General features: G+C 36.5%; 2 protein-coding genes across 6 annotated transcripts in view; one reads left to right on the forward strand and one right to left on the reverse strand.

The window, feature by feature from the left end:
- The window catches only part of LOC113108910 (vertebrate ancient opsin), a 44,889-nt gene extending 31,097 nt beyond the window's left edge, over window positions 1-13,792 (forward strand). The window contains exons 3-5 of the mRNA XM_026272330.1: window positions 1,542-1,775; window positions 10,547-10,800; window positions 13,690-13,792. Coding sequence (XP_026128115.1) covers window positions 1,542-1,775; window positions 10,547-10,756 — 444 coding nt within the window. The 3' untranslated portion in view covers window positions 10,757-10,800; window positions 13,690-13,792. The remainder of the gene's footprint in view (window positions 1-1,541; window positions 1,776-10,546; window positions 10,801-13,689) is intronic.
- st6gal2a (ST6 beta-galactosamide alpha-2,6-sialyltranferase 2a) overlaps window positions 6,967-22,436 on the reverse strand; it is a 56,080-nt gene continuing 40,610 nt past the window's right edge. For all 5 annotated transcript variants that reach the window (XM_026272324.1, XM_026272325.1, XM_026272328.1 and 2 more), the window contains 4 exons: window positions 21,008-21,105; window positions 17,979-18,080; window positions 16,246-16,420; window positions 6,967-8,757 (listed from right to left, as the gene is read on the reverse strand). In XM_026272324.1, the coding sequence (XP_026128109.1) occupies window positions 8,510-8,757; window positions 16,246-16,420; window positions 17,979-18,080; window positions 21,008-21,105 (623 nt within the window). In that variant the 3' untranslated portion in view covers window positions 6,967-8,509. The remainder of the gene's footprint in view (window positions 8,758-16,245; window positions 16,421-17,978; window positions 18,081-21,007; window positions 21,106-22,436) is intronic.

Below are 22,436 nucleotides of genomic sequence, written 5' to 3' on the forward strand. Positions count from 1 at the left end.
CCTGGAGCTAAACTGGTTTTGAAAAAAAAGGAAAAATTCATTAAAGGCTTAAATGTTGCAGAGTATTCTAAATCATTAATTGTTAAGTAATATTTCAGTATTTTATAGATAATTTCCCAGAATGCTATAATTTACATGAAACGGCCCAAATCATGAAAACCTTTAACGGTGAATTTAGTTTTTGTTCTTAGACATTGTGTTGCTGTGTGGGGGTGTTTGAATGTAAGGACCTTGCATGAACTGGAAAAAAACAAAAAACAAAACAAAGAAGAGATATTATGCAACATTATTAGAAATAATTCAACTATAGTTGCATAATGTCTTTGATAATCATATGTTTACAGACTGTTGTTTGTCCTTTCTGAAAGGCATTAATCAACAGCTTATTATAAAATGTAAATTAAAACTCATATAAATGAAGGTTGTGGCTTGCAGAGCAATTATTATGTTTTATATTATTATTATTATTTTGATTTCAGAGTGCTCTATGAGCATTGATAAGGACTAGACCTCATTTCATGAAGGGTTCTCATGGAGGGACTGAGTCAAAGGCAAATAAACACTTACTTCCACCTCCACCCACAGTTCAAAAAGGACAATGAGTACTCTTTTATAAATGTGAGGTTATTGTTTTTTGGTTAACATAAGTCGGGCATGCATCATACCACATTGGAAAAGGATGGCCTGGTCAACCAAATAAAACAATGTTATTTACCTCTTTCCCATGCTTTGCAGATGCAAAAACAAGTAAATTCAATGGTAAAACATATGTATTTTCCAATAAAACGCACAAACCTCTCTTTAAATTCACCATGAAATGGCATTCAAAACCCATTTCTGCATGAATTAGGACAATTCAACAAATGTGTAGAACTAATTTCTCACACAGACTCCCAAGCTTCTGTTGCTAATTCCAAAACATAATTTTAGATTTTCTAAACAAGTTTCTCTGTGTGTGTATGTTTCCTTCTGTGCGTGAGTGTGTGTGCATGCAGAGAGAGATGGAGAATGAGAAGTGTGCTGTTCATAGAAAATAAAAGGTATTTCAGTTGGAAAACATGAAAATCGTATGGTTTTTTTTTTTTATCCTGTTGTCATACTTGTTTCTTTGGTAAGTGTATTTGGTTCATTTTTATCACAGGACATTTGAAATAAGGGAAATATTTTAGTAAAGTGACATGGAACTGTAATGTGGTCTATAGACATGGGACTATAAGGAACTACTTCATACATCACAAGGATGTATACAGATATTTTTTATGTCATAGAATAAAACATGAAATGTTACCCTTAGACCTTATTTTAGAAATTTAAGCAAAAACTCCAGGACGATGGACAGAAGTGCTAAAATTCTAACTTATTTCTAGGTTTTGGCCTATAAAAATTTTCTAATGTTTCTTTAGAATGTTTATCAATCAATCAAAATCTAGAATCCAACAGCCTTGTGGAATGAATTGACAAAGATGGCAAGTAAATGTTAACACTGCGAAACACCATTTTTACAATAGACAAGTGTCTCTGTGTCTGTCTCTCTTTCTCAGGTAGGGAAGATACGCAAGACAGCAGCGCGGAAACGGGAATACCACGTTTTATTCATGGTTATCACCACGGTGGTGTGTTACCTTCTGTGTTGGATGCCGTACGGTGTCGTGGCCATGATGGCTACATTTGGCCGGCCAGGAATCATCTCACCTGTGGCCAGTGTGGTCCCCTCTCTCCTCGCCAAGAGCAGCACTGTCATCAACCCACTTATATACATCCTGATGAACAAACAGGTAACAGCACTATAAATCGCATATTTATCCTCATAGATGGTAACAAAGGTTCATATGCATGTATAAAAGCTGCAATTATGACACAGATGCTTGTTTTCAAACGTCCTTTTTAATTCAAAGAAACTGTGAGCATTGTGATATATTTAATTAATTAACCATGATAAACTTTCCAAAGTTTCAAGAACTGTATGTTCTTGTTATGGATGGGGGAAATATAGAATTTCAGCTCACATCTAATTGTTTTTATTGCATTTTAATTTAAATAAATTATGTACATTTAATATAACAATGAAAGTAAATAATGCATATAAATTTGCATATAAATAATTTTGGCATATTTCCAATAAGTTAATTTATATTACTTGTGTAATTACAATGCAATAACATTACCTTAAAATAAAGTGTAACAAACTTCAATAGATGAATAATAGCATTCATTTAAATATCCTGCAGCCCAGTTGAAAGTTTGCTAAGGCCTCCTGAATGTATATATACAGTCATGTGAAAAAGAAAGGACACCCTTAAAATACAGAAAATAAAATCTCAGATAAACAACAACACATGACATTACACTGTGTCATTATTTTTTTTAACAAAAACTAGGGCAAAATGGAAAACTCATGTGTCCCTAAACATCAGTAAACCCCTTACTGTTAACATAAGAATTAAGAGTGTAAGTAATGGTAATAACTGATCATCAGCAAATGTGAGCACCTCTATAACATTTTGGCAGTTTGCTGGTCTGGAGGCTTCTGGTATGTGTTAACACAATGCTAAAGAGGAAGGACATCAGCAATGATCTTAGAGAAGTGAACGTTGCTGCCATCAATCTGGGAAGACTAATATGGCCATTTCCAAAAAGATTTGTAGTACATCATTCACAGTGAGGAAGATTATTCATAAGTGGAAGACACCAATCTTCCCAGGAGTGGACGTCCCAGGAAAATCATCATACCATCCAATACTTTTGAGAAATCACAGACAACCCATGAACTTCACTGCACACTTTACAGGCCTCAGTTGACATGTTAAATGATTAAGTTTGAGATAGTAAGTAAAAGTATGGCATGTTTTGGAAGGCTTGCCAGAGGAAAGCTTCTTTTCTCAAAAAAAAAAAAAAAAAAAATGACATGGCGGGATAGCTTATGCTTGCAAAGTTGCATTTGAACAAACCATTAGACATTTAGAACATTGTCTCGTTCCCTCCTCAGGGAACCATGGTTACATTCGTAACCTGAGATGTTTCCTTTCAAGGGAACTTCGAACTGCGTCCTCTAGGGGCCTCTATGGGGAACATATACCCACGTCACCCTGCTGAGGGGAGTGCAGGCCAGAATTATGGTGAGAAATAAGTACCAACTCTACCATTTCCATGGGAGTTAATTGTTAGGGCCTCGGCCCAGGGTAAAGCTGAAGGCTTGGAATCAGGAAAGATTCCTTTAAAGGGATATACCAAGAACCTACCATTTTTTACCAAGTCTTGCCTGTCACACAGGGGCTACCGCTAGCTTACGCATAAGCTTGCTGAAAGAGCTGTCTCAACAGTTCCTTTAACACCCTATTTAGATAGGTATCTGAGGATACATAAGTGGAGTGGTGCCCAAGTTGAACGGGGCTTTTACCAATTAAAGAAAGGGCATAAGCAACCGCGCTAAGCCCTCACCATTTAGGATTTTAGAAAGAACACACAATACTAGCGTGCAAACTTACCACATTGTGGATTTCAGAAAGTGTGCGAAGACTTCACGTGCACACTTACCATAGCATGGATTTTCAAATACTGTTTTAAGGAGGGGCTTTCGTGGCACTCTGATAGAGCAGCTCATTGATGGAATGTGCATCTCAAAACAGTATGACTGAGAGTCATCAACTCGATCTATGGAAACAATACTGGAGTGCTCTGGGGAAAAAACAGGGAACTCAGTCTCATATGAGAGGAGAACTCCGAGCTCCATGAAATTCCCTGCAGTGCTGTGCCAGGCCTGATGATAAAGGAGGCTCCCACAGAAGCCTGTGATCTCAGCCACCTAATACCGGAACATGAACCTGGATGGCGTGGAACGAAGGATCTGAGAGCAGCAGAGCACGCCTTCGTCTACCTGAACTTCTCGATCACAGTCTCACCGGAAAAAACGAAGTTCAGAAGGCGAAACCTGAGTATCGAGAAGAAAGCCTTTTCTTTCTTCCTGATGTCTGCCAGGTTCATTCACAGAAGTCTCTCCACTGCCACCATGGCCGCCCTAGTCCCGCCCATGGCGGCGGCGTCCTGCTTGGTAGCATGGAGAGAAGTCCGTGGTGTGGCACAGCTACCTGATCAGGAGAAAGGCCCTTGCCTCCATCCAGGTCTCTTAGCAGCTTGAAGCACCACCATTGTGTGTAACAAAGCCACAGCCTGACCTGCTACTGCATATGCCTTGCCATCTAAGCCAAATTAATTTCTGAAGGGGCTTAGATGGCAAGGAGGGAGCTTAAGAGAGGATGTCTCCCCCCGCAGAAAGAAATTATAATTTTTTTAGCTCTTTCTACAGGGGGCTTCCCCTCATAGGCGCTTCCGCGCATCACCTCGATGTCGGCAGATTTACTCTAATGCTGAAACCGAGGGATGAGAGAGAAAAACGGCCTCTTTCATTTCTTTTTGATATCTGTATGGAGATCATGCAGAAATTGAAGGCTCACCTGAGCTGGAGGTCTATGGTCAGAAAGAAAATGAACATCGAGGGTTTTTCTTTATTATTATTTATTTTTTAATGGCCTTACATCGTCATCTTTTTAGCACATTTTAATGGCAAGTCCAACTTTGCCGTGACACGATCCATAACCTCTAACAGCTCTACACGAGCTCCCCATAGCAGCCCCTAGAGGATGCATTTGAAGTTCCCTTGAAAGAGAACCTAAAGAGAATAACAGTACAAACAGCTCATACCAAAGTCAAGCATGCTGGTGGAGAGCTGATGACTTTTGGCTTGGTTTGTAACCAAAGGGCCTGGAAACTTCACAATCATCGAGTCGCCCATGAATTCCTCCATATACCAAAGTATTCTAGAGTCAAATGTGAGGCCACCTGTCTAAAACTTGGCCAAAACTGGGTCATGCAACAGAACCGTGATCCCAAGCACACCAGCAAACCTGCAACAGAACGGCTGAAAAAGAACAGGATCAAGGTGTTGCAATAGTCCAGTCAAAGTCTAGACCTCATCCTGACTGAAATACTGTGGCGAGAGCTGTGCAGAAACAGATGCCCCCACAAACCTCAAACTGGATAGGTGTTGTAGAGTGAACCAAAATTCCCCCAGAACGATGCAAGACTGATAAAGTCATACAGAAAATTATCCTTCAAGTTATAATTGTTAAAAGTGGATCTACAAGCAATTGGATCATAGGGTGTCCTTAGTTTGTCACGCATGGCTTTTCAACAGTGGCTTTATTCGGTTTAATAAATAATGACTGTGTGATACGTTATGTGTTGTTGTTCATCTGAGGTTTCATTTTCCAAAGGACCAGATTTTTATTTATTTATGTCCTGATAAGGAAAAGTATGAAATTCAATAAGGTGTTGTTTCTTTTTCACATGACTATGTATGTGTGTGTATCAAATCAATAATTTGAATCCATAAAAATATTATTTTTACAAAAACAACCAAAAGGGACAAGAAACTGACAGGGAGCACACAATATGTTACTGGGTCAAGTAAAGGTCAAGGTTTTATTAATGGAGACAAATGGTCAAAATTATACACAAACATTTAGCGGTTTAAAAATGAATTCAATAACAAGTGTGTATTGACATATGGAGAAATAAACATTATAAAACATCCAATGGCTTTTGAAAGTGAACTGGCCTGTAAAAGACAATTGCAGATATTTACAGTCTAAAGATCAAGAATTTTTCACAGATAACTTTAACAGACAGAAAAAAGATAGGCTGTGGTGCAGAATTATAGAAAAAAATGGAAATTTAAAGGAAATGTTTGAAATGAAAAAGGAATAGAAGGAGAAACGAAAAATAATAGATGGAAAAGGAAAGTCTATTTTTTTAAATGCAGAAAGGAAAGTTGGCACAGATACACAGCACCACAAATGTAGTACAATTCAAACATTCTCTCTCTCTCTCTCTCTCACACACACACAAACACACACACACACTTAGGAAAACAGCACATTTGGCACAGTCCTCTGAATTGTAACTGTGCACATCTACGACACAGCATTGAAGTTTGCCAGTGAAATCAACTGCATTTACTCTTTTCTTTTACAAAGACTATATGCTCAAAACCTAAACCTAGAGACCCAGCTCACATTTCCAATCACAGGCTAAATCCTACGGTTTCTAGAACTGTAAATGTATTTACCATGAAGACTAACAAGCCCTGCTTTCTGTCACATGCTCTGTGCACCGTAATGTACATCCACCCCCCCACCCTCCGAAAGTAGTCATATCATCCCATGACATTAAAAAAAAAAAAAAAACTATTTACAGTTAACACTTCAAATAATACTATTAAAATGGCTGTAAACGCCAGTCACCTAGTCTCTTGACGGGGATTAAGCCACCGAAACACCTCTTGTTAAAGGCTTAAGAAAACACATTCACAGAGGAATGACACACAAATCTGCCTCTCACCGTCAAGCTTTTAAAAAAACTAAAGAGAAAGTAGAAGGCAGAGTTTTAATCCTTCTGTAAGTCACATGACCGATTGGCCACGCTGATAAACTATTGTCAGACAAAGCCATGGCCTGATGGTTGTGTACATTGCTGTTTAAATTTTGTTTTCCCCGCAATGACACATTAAAATGATCAAGTGACAGTAAAAAAAAAAACTAAAATGTCACAATGTAATGCCATTTTCATTTTCACATAAATGGTGTTTTCAATATTGATAAGAAATGTTTATTTGAGCACCAAATCAGCATATTAGAATGATTTCTAAAGAGTCATGTGACACTGAAGACTGGAGTAATGATGCTGAAAAATCTGCTTTGTACAACAGGAATACATCAAATTAAAAAATCTATTCAAATAGAAAACGGGTATTTTAAGTTGTAATAATATTTCACAATATTAAGGTTTTTAGTGTTTTAGAACAAATAAAAGCAAATATAAATGACCACAAATGTACTGTAGCTAGTGTATATGTTCTCCCCCAAGTCGTTTCCTTTCCATTTTCCTGTCAATAAAAAGTTTTGAAAAAAACAACAACAGAAAACCCCTATTTAATTATCTGACTGTCACAGATTGGAGGCAAGTGCGATGGACTGTGATTGGTCACACAAGCGCGACAACCACGGCCAGCCCAACATCGACGACACACTGCAGGTTCAGCTGCTCTAAACCAGTGAGAAAGTATTTACATCCAAAACCTAATTTCGCATTCCACATAAAAAGAGTTCAAAAAAGTCACACTTTTCGTTTCTCAACATCTACAATCCCCCAACATGGGGAAACAGGACAAAGTAAAGGTCAAATATTAGCTTTACACATCTCAGCCTATCATAGGACTAGAAGGAAAATGAAATATTTCACCCTGGTGAGAGAGTATCGTGAGCTCCTGAGTGAAATCATCAATTACTAGTTTTACGTCTACAATATACAACAGAGATTAAAATGGACACTAGCTCCCCTCACCAGATCTCCAGAAAAATCAGCTTGTGAAAGTGTTCGATCTCAATTAAAATGGCACACATTGAAACAATGCACATGAGTAAATAAACCTTCAAGTTTTCTCTCCTGTAGAAAAGTCAAACCACAAAGTGAAATCGCATTAACTGTACATTTAAGAGAAGACGACAATTCATTCGCTTTTAAAGACGACTCCAGCTGGAGACTTCTTGATTTTAGGGGCTACAAGATATTAAAAACCTTAAAGTTTATAATTAACAAATAATATCCCCACTGCACTTGTTATATTGCCAGCAGCCTTAAAGTCCCAAATAAGATTTACAGTGCTGCATTGAGTCCATAGTACAAGCAATAATAACCATTTTCTGTAAACCACCTGTCTAGACTGGTTTTTCAAAGTATAAAACGAGAGTTAAATTAACCATGGTCACATTCAAAATCTCCTTTAAGCTGATTTTAAAATCAAGTACATTAAAGTACTCCGTTTTAAAAGAACATTTAGACAGTAGGAAAACACTATTGATTCATTTGCCACAGTTCAGCGAGACGTTCTGGAAGAGCAAAATATTCTCAAAGAGGCTTGTGAATGTGGCACTAGGTATATTACAGCAGAAAACGACACCTAATTTACAAAAACAATCATAGCATTATGGCGAGAAGCTTTCAAATCTGTCAGTATGTGGAAAACAAATCTGTGAACAGATTAATAAAGCTCATCTTCAGTCAGAGAATAAATCTAGCCTTTGTGCTAAAATGTATTTGTGTGAATTTTTTTTCCACCCCAACAGTGTAGCTTTCAGTGTTTACGACTGCTAATACTTTCAACCCTGTGAAAAACAGAGTTCCGTTAAAAATAATTAAATTAAATTAAAAACCAAACACTGTTTTCTGATGGCTTTTAACACCATGAACATCCACAGACCTAAAAAGCTTTTCTCATGACATATCTATTGCTGTTCTGATCATCTTTTCTAAGCTTAGGCTCAGGAAAAGCATTTTTTTTTGTATGAACTACAGCAGAAGGTTTGTTTCGTATCTAACAAGGTCCTTTCTCAACAGTCTCGGTGCGGTCCTGTGTCGTCTGCAGATCTCTTCTGCCGTTATTGCATCTTTCTGTTCAGGGCTCACAGTGGACGTTCTTGAATCCGGGGAGTGTGACCTTGCCTTTTCGTTTGAGGTCGTCCTCGGACCCGACGTTCATGCGCTGGATGAGCATCTTCTCGTAGAGCAGGGGATGGTACGCACCCAGAGTGCATGCGGCGTCGTAGTAACGCTCGTGGTAGTGGCACAGGTCCGTCTGTCGCAGTGAAGGAATGTACTCGTACACATGAACCTCTTCACATAAGGACATCATCATCAGGATGCCTGAAAGACACACAACTCGACATTAACAAAGTAGCACACACACAGTGAAGGAAATGTTCATTAGATTAGGGTTGAGGGTAGAAGAAAAAAAGTGCTTCTTATTCAGGGATTCATTTAATTAATTTCGCATAATAGGTGCCCTTTAAATGTGGTGAGATAGACTGGCCATACAAAATAATATAATAAAAGAAAAATATGGCACTACCCGTATGGGGCTACGTGCAATAACAGAGAGCAGTGTGGTCTAATTCCACAGTGATGAATTGGTCAGTAACTAATTCACATTAATTCAAACTGTGACAGTCAGTGAATGAGAAAATAGAGAACAAGCAGACGAAAGAACCATTTAGGAAGCAGAATCTGACATGAAAAAAAAGAGAAAATAAGAATTGTGCAATTTCCATTCAATTAATTTTGCTTAGCCAAGACCTACAAGAACATTCAGATTTAACTGAACAACCTTTATGCTGAATCTATGGATGTCAGCCTGTCATTTTTAGAGAAGTTATTATATTTTGATGAAATATTTTCCCCCTTTATAAAAACATGCATTGATGAAATGTGCGCTCTAATAATATATATTAAGAAATCTTTTATAAAAAAAAAATATATATATAAAGTTTTTATGTATCTTTTTTTTTGGTTCTTGTTCTTCAATAGGAAATCGGAATCCAGACAAAGAGAAAGTTGGTCTCTCAAATTCACCGTGTTGGCCAACAGACAAATGTTTGTTTTGACATCTACAGTTGCAATCAAAATTACTCAATCCCTCAGAGACTGCAGTAATTTACAAATACAAGCTTTTCTGAAGATCCAGGATAAAATAAAAATTGCATCTATAACAGTTCACTGGTATATTAAAAGTGATAGTCAATATATAATGTAATATTTTTGTTATAAGATTTTTTTATAATAATACCGCTATGTCATACTTATTCAACCCCTATTCGTCATTGCGGTTTTTAAATCACTTATTTGCATGGTGGGGAATAAAACAGTCTCAAAACACAATTAAGCCTTTAGAAGCTTTTAGACACTAAACAGAATTCGCTTGAGCTGTTACACATACAGTCAGCCCATGCATGTCCTGAAGTTGAGTAGCAAAAATGTCAAGCGAGATCTCACAAAAGCTAAAGAGAGTAAATATTGTATTACTTTAGAAATGCTAAGGCTACATGAAGATTTCAAAGACATTTGTTGAAAATATCTGGTTGAATTTTAAGAAAGCAGTGGTGAATGTGAAAACCAAAGATTAGCAGTGATCTGGAAGCTTTTTCAGTTGAGGAGTGGCCCAAGACTGTAGTAGAGAGGTGACAGAAGCTTCTAAGCACTTACAGACAGCGTTTATTGGTGATTTTAAAGAATAAAAGATTTTGCACAAAATTTGAGTTTTGGGGGGGTTGAATAATTTTGAACATAAATGTTTAGAGCCAATTTGAATTTCATCATGATTCATCAGTGTTCCATTCTCAGAATCACTAATATAAGTGTATATTAACAAACTTTCTCTAATACTTTACTGATTAAATTAAATTGTTTTCATAAAATTTTGTTCGCAGCAGCAAAATGCCCTGCAGGTCAAAGAGGTTGAATAATTTTGATTGCAACTGTATGTAAGCTGTGCTATAAAGTATGCATTGCTACATTATTGACAAGACCTTTTTTTGGCCGTAAAATTTCACTAATGTGATCTTGATACCCTGCAAAATCATCTTGCAGTGCTTCATATTTTTGTGAATGTTAAGTGTTTCTCAGATCTCAAGTGTCTCTTCTCTCTTTTTGTCCAAAGTTCTACAGGTGCTTCTGCATAATGTTCTGCTGTAGGAGGAGTTTAATGCAGAATGGCCATTCCTCCATGCCTTCCAAGACCACAGCCATCCAACTCAACCGCAGAGTCCACAGTAATACTGTTGCCTGCACCGCTCAGATCTCCACGGGCATCCATGACTGCAGCACTCCGGCCACAGAGAGGTCCAACCCTCCAGAGGTTACCACCTAACCTGAGCGGAGCCAACAGTTACGACATCAAACAATGTAGATAATGTGGGTGATGGTGAATCCTGCTCTTTTGCAGTAGCAACAATGAATTGTTAATCAATTATAAAAACAAGTGGATTGTTAAAGCAAACAAAGGGCATGTCATGAACCACACTTCAGTGGTTTGAGTCTTATCTCTCAGATATGTCCTTCAAGGTATCTCTGAGAGGTGAGGTGTGAAGTTGTAACATCTAACTTCTGGGATGCCTCAAGGCTCTGTTCTTGTACCTCTTCTCTTCTCTGTCTACATGGCATCAATAGGTTCAGTCATTCAGAAACATGGCTTTTCATGTCACTGCTATGCTAATGACACTCAATTCTACCTCTCATTCCATCCTGATGATCCATCAACAGCTGCTCGCATCTCAGCATGTCTAACAGACATTTCTTACTGAATGACGGACCATCACCTTCAACTCAATCTTGCCAAGACAGAACTGCTTTTGGTTCCATTAAACCCATTGTTTCATCACAATTTTACCATCCAGTTAGGCACATCAACCATAACTCCCTGAAAAACAGCCAGAAACCTTGGAATTATGATTGATGAGCTGACTTTCTCAGACCACATTGCTAAAACTGCCCGGCCCTGCAGATTTGATTGATTGATTTCAACATCAAAAGATCAGGCCCTTTCTTTCAGAACATGATTCACAACTCCTTGTTCAAGATCTTGTTCTATCCAGGCTGGACTATTGCAATGCCCTCTTGGCAGGTTTTTCAGCCAGTTCTATCAAACCTTTACAAGTAATTCAGAACAAGGCAGTAAGATACATTTTTAATGAGCCGAAAAGAATGTACATCACACCTCTGTTTATCGATTTGCAATGGCTACCAATAGCTGCTCACATAAAATTCAAGGCATTAGTGTTTGCCTCAAAACCACCACTAGCTCTGCACCCCTTTACATAAATTAATCATTTCAGATGCCCTTATGTAATACTTCAGTATAACTTATGTGCCCTCCAGAAGCTTGTGTTCTGCAAGTGAACATCACTTTAATGTTCCATCCCCACAGAGGCACAAAATCACTTTCACAGACATTTAAATTAAATGTTCCCTCCTGGTGGAATGACCTGCCCAACTCAAACAGAGCAGCTGAGTCCTTAGCCATCTTCAAGAGTCGGTTAAAAACCACATCTCTTCCCTCTTTATTTGACCCTCTAGCACTCTCCATTGTAATTCTATTCTAAAAAAATAAAATAATAATAACCTTTTAGACATGCACTATTTATTTACTAACAGCTTGTTTTCTTAAAAAAGAAGGAACTAGCTTCTCTAATCTTTTTGTATTCTATCAGTTTTCTTTTTAATTATACAATTAACAAAAGCTCTATTCTTTTCTATTCTATCTTTTATTTATTAAAAAAAAGAAGGAACTAGCTTCTCTAATCTTTTTGTATTCTATCAGTTTTCTTTTTAATTATACAATTAACAAAAGCTCTATTCTTTTCTATTCTATCTTTTATTTATTAATTTTCCCATTTTTGTTTTATGATTTTAAAAACCTTGCTACATGTACTGCATTAAGCAAACAGACTTGTTATAGCACTTTCATATCATTGCTCTTTTGTTGATTTTGATTGCTTCCATCATCCTCATTTGTTAGTCACTTTGGATAAAAGTGTCTGCTAAATGATTAAATGCGAATGTAAACAAAGCATTTTATTGCCGATTAATGAAGTCTTTTCACTGTTCATGAAGAACATACACAGTGTTCAATCCGGTTTTTCATCAAACAAATCTATAAGTTCTTTTATTAGAAGCATTTATAATATTGGCCCAACATTTATAAGAACTGTCCTGAAAGAGAGCGTTGGAACAAATGTAAGTTGTTGTATTTGCAAGACAGTATATTTAATGTGTATATCGGTTATCACCTTTAAGATGTATACAAGTATACACACACTATAGTTAAAAGGTTTCAGATTAGTAATTAAAAAAAAACAACAACTTTTATTCAGTAAACTCATTAAATTGATGTGTAATAATAATGATATTGAAGACATTTTTAATGTTACAAAATATTTATATTTCAAATAGATGCTGATCTTTTTTTAAATCACTCTTTTTCTGGCCATCCCCAAACTTCTGAAGGTAATATTAAAAGATTTTCAGATTTTCTTCAATATCTTTTATACTTTGGCTATTTAACTTTTCTGGTGCTTTTCAACTGAAATCTGCATATTATTTTGTAACTTTTGTGTAGTATTTGAAAAAAAATTTGCACAAAATATGAAGTTTGCATTTTTTCCCAATTAATTTGCACATTGGGCAATATGTTAAATATCGGATTTAGAATGTTAAATTTAAATCAGTTATTTAAGTATTTGCAGTCCTATTTTAATATCATTTATATACATATACATTTGCAGTCTTAAAATGTTTGAAATAATTCTCTTCCTGTTCATGTTTCATTTGACTTTGTTAAGAGTATTGTGTATGGTTTTATTTGAAGGGTTTGTTTATTGTCAAAATCGTCATTTTCCCTTTGATGAAGAACTAGTTTTGACTACACTGATATTGCACGAGTATTTCCTTTGTTTTAAATGTGTCATACAAAATCCTAAGAAAAAGGGGGTTGAAAAACAGTGTTGCATATACTACTGAAATGATTTCATGAATTATATATATAACAAGAGGCTTTGTTCTTGGCTAGAACACTTAACCATTATTTTTTACCAATACCAAAGAAAAAAAATCTTATCTGTTTGAACATGCCTAAAACTCTCCAATTCCTCCCAGTTATGTTTCATATGGTAAGTTATATTGCTATCTGAGCTCACGTCACAGATGTAAAATTATTTTGCCATAATGTAATGGCACACTGATCCAGATCAATTCACATCTGTGACAACGACAGAAACTTCACACTAAGAAACTCCTTTTCCACAGGGGGAAACTTTATCCCAAAAGACCAAACACCTTATGCATAAAACAGAGATGAACATTCCACTTGGGATCCAGAACAAGGAATTCTCAGAGGGACTACCCCCCCCCCCCAAGAAAAAAAAAAAAAAACTGACTTTGGCTTTTGAAATGTGCTGAATGTATGCCTGAGGTTGAATGGTGTCTCTAAGGACTCTATGACACTGCTCAAACTCATCAACATCGCCAAAAATACTGAAAGGACTATGTATAAAGTGCCAAACACACCAATGGGAACAATGTAAACATTTCTGCATTTAAGTATCTGTATATTTGTAAAAGTTAAAAAGAAACTACCCAGAAATGATCTGTAATTGTCATGACATTTCAAACTAGATGTTTGCCTGTCAATTTGTTGTGCCATTTGTTGTGCAAGTATAAATCCAGATCAATTTATGAATAAAGCACTGCAGATTGATCTCAAAAGTCAATGAGCTATGATAACCATTTTTGTAAAGTGGTCTGTGATTTTTATAAATGGGGGATGCATAAACAGCCTTAAATGACTTAGAATGGTCATTTTTTATAACACAAGATCAGTGTCACATTAGTTTCCCACTGTACAAAACATAAGTAGGATTACATACTAGACTTGCCACAAAATAATTTTCCACACCAATGTATCCACATTTAAACCAATTATACCAGTATAAGTGCTGGTTGGATCATATTTTCAGAGTCATTTCAAACTTGAATGTTACGTGACAAAGTGGTGATATCTACAGCAAATTGGCAAATTGTTTACGGTTTATTTAGTTTTCTCATTAACTCCATATCCATTATAGTTTTTTGAGAACGAGAGGCAGATTTAATGTGGGAACACTGTAATAGGCCAATCATAGTTCAGTGAAGGCACTACCTTCTCTTTTCCTCCAATGAGTGAAGAAAAAAAACATTTAGATGCCACCATATGCCACTTCATATTTCTGCAGATGTCACCATAGAAACAGGCTCAACATCTGTGAGCAGAGTCTGGATTTGTCTGCAATATGATTGGATTTCTAGCACCTGTTCAAAAAGCTCTGTAGCTATGGGCAGTTTATTAAGTGAGCCTGAAGCAATCTCAATGGTTTCTGTAGATCTTACTGTGAACAATTAATCTCTGTGTGCTTCTTTTTAAAATAAATTAGTGCTAACAAATCAGTTAATTATATGAATGCATTAATTATATGATACTATAAATAAGAAACTAAATCTGCCAGCAGATGGGGGTAAATGTAGTTCATTCGATTGGTTCAAACGGACGATCCATTCAGGAAAGAAAACTGCTCTCTTTATGAATCAGTCTTTGAATCATTGGTTCACATGATTCGCTCAAAGCACAGATTCATTCAGAAATTAAAATTGCTGTGTTGCTTGAAGATGCACAACAATTATGCTATGGCTTTAAAAGGTAATATATTCTTAGCAAAATTGAGCAAAATACATAATATTGTGTTATATAACACTATCAACTTCTTATTTTGTGAACTGTTGTATAAAATCACATTTAAACTCATGCTATTCATATGCTATTTGACCCTTAAATTCTTACATTCGACTGCTAGCAATATCGGATCTACTGATGCAAGTTCTACCCCTCATTTGTTTTCCTTTTTGATAATCTGTTACACTGGGAAATTGTGACAGATATTTTATTTCATACTGTGATGTTTTATCGTGACTTTAGTTTATGAATTCTGTGAGATCATACATATGGTCAGTGATATTTCGTTGGTGCTGAATGTGGGTCAAATTCTCCTTGGCTCAAGTTCAACACAAGCCTCACTGCTGGATGAAAATGTGGTCTGTCCATCTGCTCCTATCTCTCCCTGTGGTTTGAGCCAACACAGCCTGAGCAGACACCCCACAAGCTCCTGACAGAGCAGAAGACGTACCTACAAACCCATTACAACAACTCAATCTGCAAAAGGTCCCTTTCCATCATCAGGGTGTTTTCAAACCAGAGTTTACGTCAGAGATCAATTTGGCTTTTTCCACTGATAGCCATTCTGAATTAGCTGTGTACAACATTATTTTGTCACATGCCTGACAGCCACAAGTGGCATTTTGTGAGCTTTATAAAACCAAAAGGCAAAAACATGAGTAGAAAAGTGAAGTTAAAAATTGGTGGCCTCTTCTTGAGTTGTCAACTAGCTGCTCTGGTGAAGTGTCACAGTTAGCATTAATGGTAGCACTCACTTGATGACAAACATGACAGTTGAGAAGCAAATAAAACATCTGTGTTGTCTTCAAGCACAGGTTTCTAAAAGTACAGCCAATTTCTTTAGAGACCTTAACAAGAAGTCTGTAATTTCTGTCTCACAAAAAAAACCAAGAACTGTAATCAGTTTGTTTGAGCTGTCTGACTGAACAACTGACAATTTCACCTCAAAGATTGGCAAAAGTTAGGGTTGGGAATGTGAAAGAGGTTTGAAGTTTGTTGCAATTTTACTTAATATTGTTTGTGCCACTTAAATTGCACCTTTGAGTTTTGCACCGGTAGTAAGAGAATATGTGTGTGTGTGTGTGTGTGTGTCTTACCTATGAACCCTGAGGAGGGCGGGTTGGGCTGGATGTTCTCCAGATTGTTAGCCTGAATCACGTCCCATAACTGCCAGATGTATTTCGGGTGCAGGATGTAGAAAGGCTGCTTAGGGAAGTGAGTCCTGTGCTTCATATATGGAGTGAACAGGTTGTAGTCTGGATTGGAGTACCACTACAAAAACAAACAACAACTACAATGAGCAAAATGTCTCTCAAAGAACTACCAAATTTGGATCAACGCATTCTCACTCCCAACTCCTCAACTGTTAGTCCTGGTTCACTGAGATGAAGAATTGTTCAGAAAAAAAAGTTTAATAGTGCACTAGAATCCTCCACTGTTCCTTCAGTAACCTCAATAATGTAACTTAGTAGAAAACCTTCAATCTGTGACCCCTGACATTGCAGTTAAGAAGCATTTCTCTACATCAAGGTTTCGCAAACTGGTGTTTGTGAAGGAACTAAAGCAGGCTTGTGAGTTGATGAAAAGCTATTATATGATGATTACCCAACATCAAATCTTCAACTAAATATTCTAAAAGGGTAAGCTGACAATTTTTTTTTTTTTTTTTTGAAATTCCTGTTTTAGAGAACAACAAATCACAAGTGGTGAAACTAAAATCTAGCCTCACCTTTACTACAATATCCTGTTGACTGCTTACTGTTATACTATAAAAATCAAAAATAAAGCTTAGCATTAAACCAATAAACACAGATTCATGCATAATCCATTTAAAGATTGACATTTATTCCAAATAAAGTGTTATCAAAAAATAAAAATACCATCACTGGTTTGCAGATATAGAATTCCTAGCTTGTATTAAACGAAACCTAAAATTATAAGCAAGAAAATGTCTTTGTACACAAAAAAATGGATTCATTGTGTTAACTGTATGTTAATTGCATATTGTTCTCAAAATGCTCCACAGCATTGTCCATATGCTTTATGAAACATACTATTGTATTCTTTAATTGACAAGGATGAAGAAAAGAAGAGCATAACTGTGACAGACAGGAAGACATTCAAATCGACAGTACATAAATAACTGCTGGCCTTGCACCTGTGCAGAAATTTACATTATTTACATTACATTATTTATTGACATTTTATTGAAAGGAAAAGTGAAAGCCTTGCAGTTTCATCGGCTCTCAGGTGCTTCCCATTGCCAAACATACATTCTGTCCTTCATTTTCAAAAGACCTGCTATGGAAATGGTGCAATTGTCATGTCTTCATCACATAAGCATGGGATCATAGGGGTGGCACACATCCTGTCAGGGACGAGACATTACTCTGTGGGAGTTTAGTCAATCAAGGCAAATCAGCATAGAAATGGCCCTCTATTCTACATTAATGGGGGAGGATGGGATTGGGAACATCAGAAATGTTGTTGCAAGGCGGTTTCAGTGAAGTAAGGGCACAAAGGACAGATTGAAAGCATTTATAGTAATCCGTCCTGATCTTTTTTCCCCCTGCTATAGTGGTTTATAATTCACAGTGGTTTGTGAGCAGAAGCGCTCAGACCAGACAAATCAAAGTAACCTTCCTGTATATGGTTCCTGCACACAATCACAGCACTGCACTCATCTGAATTGCAAGTGTCACACGTCACCTGCTCTCTACATGTGCAAGAAAAAAAAGAGTCTGTGAGAGTTGTGATTGTGCAGAGCGTTTGAAGACATCAAAGCACACCATATGCGTGTTTAATGTGTTTTTGGGTAGTTAGTACTCACTTTGTGCAGGTTGAGGGTGTATGGAGCGGGATCCCATGCCACCAGCGTTACATTCTTATACAATGAGCTTGTGTTGAACTGATGCTTGGGATGCGCAAGGATCTGCACACAAGACAGACAATGTGTTACACTGAGAGGACAAATAAAAGAGGCAAAAGGAACACAACTATTTTAGTGCAACCAACTTCTTGGTAAGGCAGAAACTGTAAAAGCATCACTGATTTTAACTTAACCCAGACACAATCTGATACACTTTCCATGAAGAGAATCAGTTCACACTGAACATGCTGCATACAGTAGCAGCTCCGGACCAGAAATTTATGTGGGGCAGATTCTTAATCGTATTGTAGGTTATATGACTAACTTTTTGCAGAAGTCTAGTGTCCTTTCATAATTTATCCTGAGGGTGGTGCTCTGATGTTGATTGGCAGGCTCTGCATACATACATACATACACACACAGAACGTAATTTAGTAATTGTGGTTTAATGTTGAGAATTTGAATGTTTTGAGTTGAGAAAAAATTAAGTCACATTAATTCTCAGAATGATTTGGTGGTATTTTTTTCCTCCGCTTCATGCATCAATATCACAGCCATGCATCCACATTATCAGACACAGAGATGTAAATCAATGTCAGTAAATCAACAGACGACAATTGCGTGTGTGAATTACCTGCATCTCTCTCTCTATATAGTAAAGTTGCAAGTTTAGTTACTTCAAAAACAGTGATTTTACCCCCTCGTTGGAGAGGGATATAATGTAGCAGTCCAGTATCTATGCTACTGTATTGATAAAAGACACGGGGCAATGTTGACAACCAGTTTATGTGCTCCTGAATGTTTGTGTGTGAGCAGTGTGCAACCGCTCTCTCTCTCGGTGTGTGTGAGCGTCAATGAAAGCAGCGCATTCATATAGAACTGTGACTTGGAACTATCTTTGCATTAAATGGTTTTAATCCATACCTACCAGCCAATCAGAATCAGAGCATTTAGACAGATAGTGGTATAAAAATGAACAGGGAACCGGGTTAAAAACAAACAATTTACAGGCTGTATTATAGACACTTTTAGGGCCGGCGTTTTAATAATTACATCACATGAAAACTGAAGGCAGCCAATTCAAACCTGCATAGTTTCGGCTTCATAAAGGAGTTTAAAATATCATCTTATTGGGATATTGGGTGCCAGAATCGATGTGACACAGGCTCCAATTTGAAATGTTAATGCATACCATGTCAGACAAAAAACTAGGACAGCTGTGGTTGAAAGCGATAAAATGAGTGGACTGGACAGAAACAATAGTCAAAAATGCTTGTGTTTGCAGTGCATGAGTCTTATCAGAAAAGGACAAATAAAGTATTTTCTTTCTTTGTTCTGGATTATGTTTTTAGTATACATGTCTAAAGATTTCTTATGCATCTCTATGTCCTTTATAAAATCATGTCTGTGTGCATGTGTGTAAAACAACAAACTGACGATTCATATGCTTATTCATCGGTTATTAAATTATACATTGTTGTGCTTGATTGTAGGGTGGAATTTTTAAGAACTTGGTAAGAAAGAATCATCAAATAAAGAAAGTTACAAATTTGCAGACATTTTTATTACTAGAAAATATTCACATCTTATTTTAAATGTACAGTACTGTATAAAAAGTAATTTAAAGTTACTGTACTGTCACTATAAACTTACACTTACATCAGGAGATACAGTTTGAAATAACTATTTGGCAATTACATGACCTTACATTGTGGGTACACTTGGATTTTCTCCAGTCATTGTTAAAAAAAAAAAAAAAAAAACAAGCTAACAAACTTCTTCGCTAATGGTCAGGGAATCTTTCTGCCTCCACCTAAGCCCCGCCCACAGTGAAACATCACAATGTTTACAAACAGAAAAGGGTCTATTTATGTTAATATTAATAGAGACTGCTATGATTATCATCATCACCATCATCATCATGTTATTGTTTTTTCTTCTGCATTTGCTTCCATTTCTGGTATGTAGATATTTTGCATATTCCTCTCAGTTTAAACATGCATTCGTGAATAGCCTGTAAAAAAGGATTTCTATTTTTACTAATTTTACTAAATTTGATCTTATTTAAGAATTTGGCTCGCTAACAGACAATCTTTCATACAAGCAGAACAGATTCAAACAGAATCTTGACACTATTACAGGACATTGATCTGTCACTTGCTCTGATTGCTAACCTGCATGTGACACTAAAGACATTTATAATATTGTCAATTATTTAAAATTTTCTTTTGATTTTTCTTACAAATTAGTTATTTTGAACATTCTATTCAAAGAAGAACCCAGAAACAAATTTAATTTAGCCAAAAAGCAGCACAACAGCTTTAAAAAGCTGATTTTAGCTGATTACAAACCTACTTCAACATAAAAAAATAAAAAAAAAGCTTACCCCAAAATCTTTAAACAGTAGTGTGAGTATTTAAGGAGGTGGAGGAAAGTCTGTCAAAAACTAATGCCCTAAATACAGCTGTCAGATGACTTCAGAAGATATGGATTTAGGAGGAATCATTTGGACCACTTTCACTGTGCCTTTATAGTGCTTTTTTTGTTCATTTCAGAACCTAATAGTTCATGGTCAGCTCTTTTTGTGTCCCAATCCACAGAACAGAGTCACTAGTTTGAAATGTCATGCAGGTGACTAAATGTCAAAATGTTTTTTTTTTTTTCGGAGTGTACTTTCTCAGACTCTATTGTGCAATAAACCTCCAAGCATCATTTCTGTCTGCACTGATCTGTCCATTCATGAAGTGACAAAAGACACAGCACATCCCATAACTGTAATGCAGAGACCTGTTCTGCATTGTGTGTTTGAGGTTTGTTTACCTGGTGAGCTTGTGTCCACTAGGACATGATGACTCAGATCCAGCTGAAAGCACACACAGCCGGAGGACACGAGCCAGAGGGGGTTCAAATAAGATCTGCTTCAATTATGTGGCTGATTCACAGAAAGTCACAGTGCAGCAGTAAGAACCCAAACATCAAACATTGCTCACCTGAGAGTTGATGATGCGTATTGTGGTTTTATTCCCAACGTCTCTTTCATAACCCTCTGTAGGAGCTGTATTAAAGCGCAGCACTGCATCATGGGAGTCTGGAATTACAAAAATTGGAGCTATAATCACATTGTGCCGCGAACAGAGACATGATAATAATAATACAAAGAAAAAAACAGAGTGAACAACAAAGGCATTTTACTCCTGCACATCTTCAGATAGCAAGACAAAACAACTCGCACGAAGAGAAAGAGAAAACAAGGCCTCAATCCATCCACAAACAAGTTCTTCTAAATGAATTTCTTTTAACACGGAGCAAGAATACCAACTGAAAACACATCATGTACATTTCAGTCTATTGGAGGAAATGTGTGGGATCAATAAGAATGAACAGCACAAGTAAACATGTTCCTCACACCGCTCAACCCTGTAATCTGTTGTTAGGAACTCTGCACGCAGCTTGTTTAACAGAGAACAAAGTTAGACGCCATTTATTACTAGGTTCGCCTCCGGGGGCTTTTTATTGATTGGATATCTCCCATTTAATCTGCCGTGAGATTGAGTGACTTTAAAGGTCACGCTAAGATCACTCAAAAAATGAGAACTGCCCTCTACTCTGGCTCTCAAATGTCAAATGTCTCTAAATTATTTTTCACTCCATATCAGTGTATTAGAGCAGGCCTAAATACATTAATAATAAATATAAAAAAGAACATACATAGATATGACAGGAAGTGTTTAGGCAGGTTAACAAATTAATAATAAAAAAATGAAATAAAAATGACAACAAACTAAATTTTAATGTCTACTTGTTACAGAGTTATATTAATTGACAACATTTCCTTATTATAGGGTTAGGATTATGATTTCACTTATGGTTTGTTGCTTGTAATTATGCATAATTTACTGTTATGACTATAGTAAATACACGCAACAAGCAGACTAAAATAAAATGCTATAAAATACAAATTACTAACAAAAATAAAAACGATAAGATTAAATGAAAATTAATAGAAACAATCATAAAACTAAAAAAAAAAAAGGAAATCATTTCAATTTAATTAAATGCAGAAAAAATATTGGTTATTTATATAGGCTATTATTAAAATGTCATACAGGGATGCTATTTTATCCAAATGAAGTAATTTTAAAATATTATTCAACTATTATATAATCAGACTGAGGTCTAAGACAATAATGCTCTCTAGTGGACGAACGGTTTACTGCGATATAACATTCATTCAAAACTCGCATACATATAAAACAGAGAGAGAGAGAGAGAGAGAGAGAGAGAGAGAGAGAGAGAGAGAATCAAGTCAGTGATGAATAGCATTGACAGACGACAATGACAGATCTCCAGGAAGCCCCTCACCTCCTCGTCCATCTCTCCGTTCAGCTGAAATGCCGTTTATTGGCCTTCATCAAACAG

The sequence above is a fragment of the Carassius auratus genome, chromosome 9 (genome assembly GCF_003368295.1).
Source record: "Carassius auratus strain Wakin chromosome 9, ASM336829v1, whole genome shotgun sequence".
In the NCBI taxonomy this organism is placed as follows: Eukaryota; Metazoa; Chordata; class Actinopteri; order Cypriniformes; family Cyprinidae; genus Carassius; species Carassius auratus.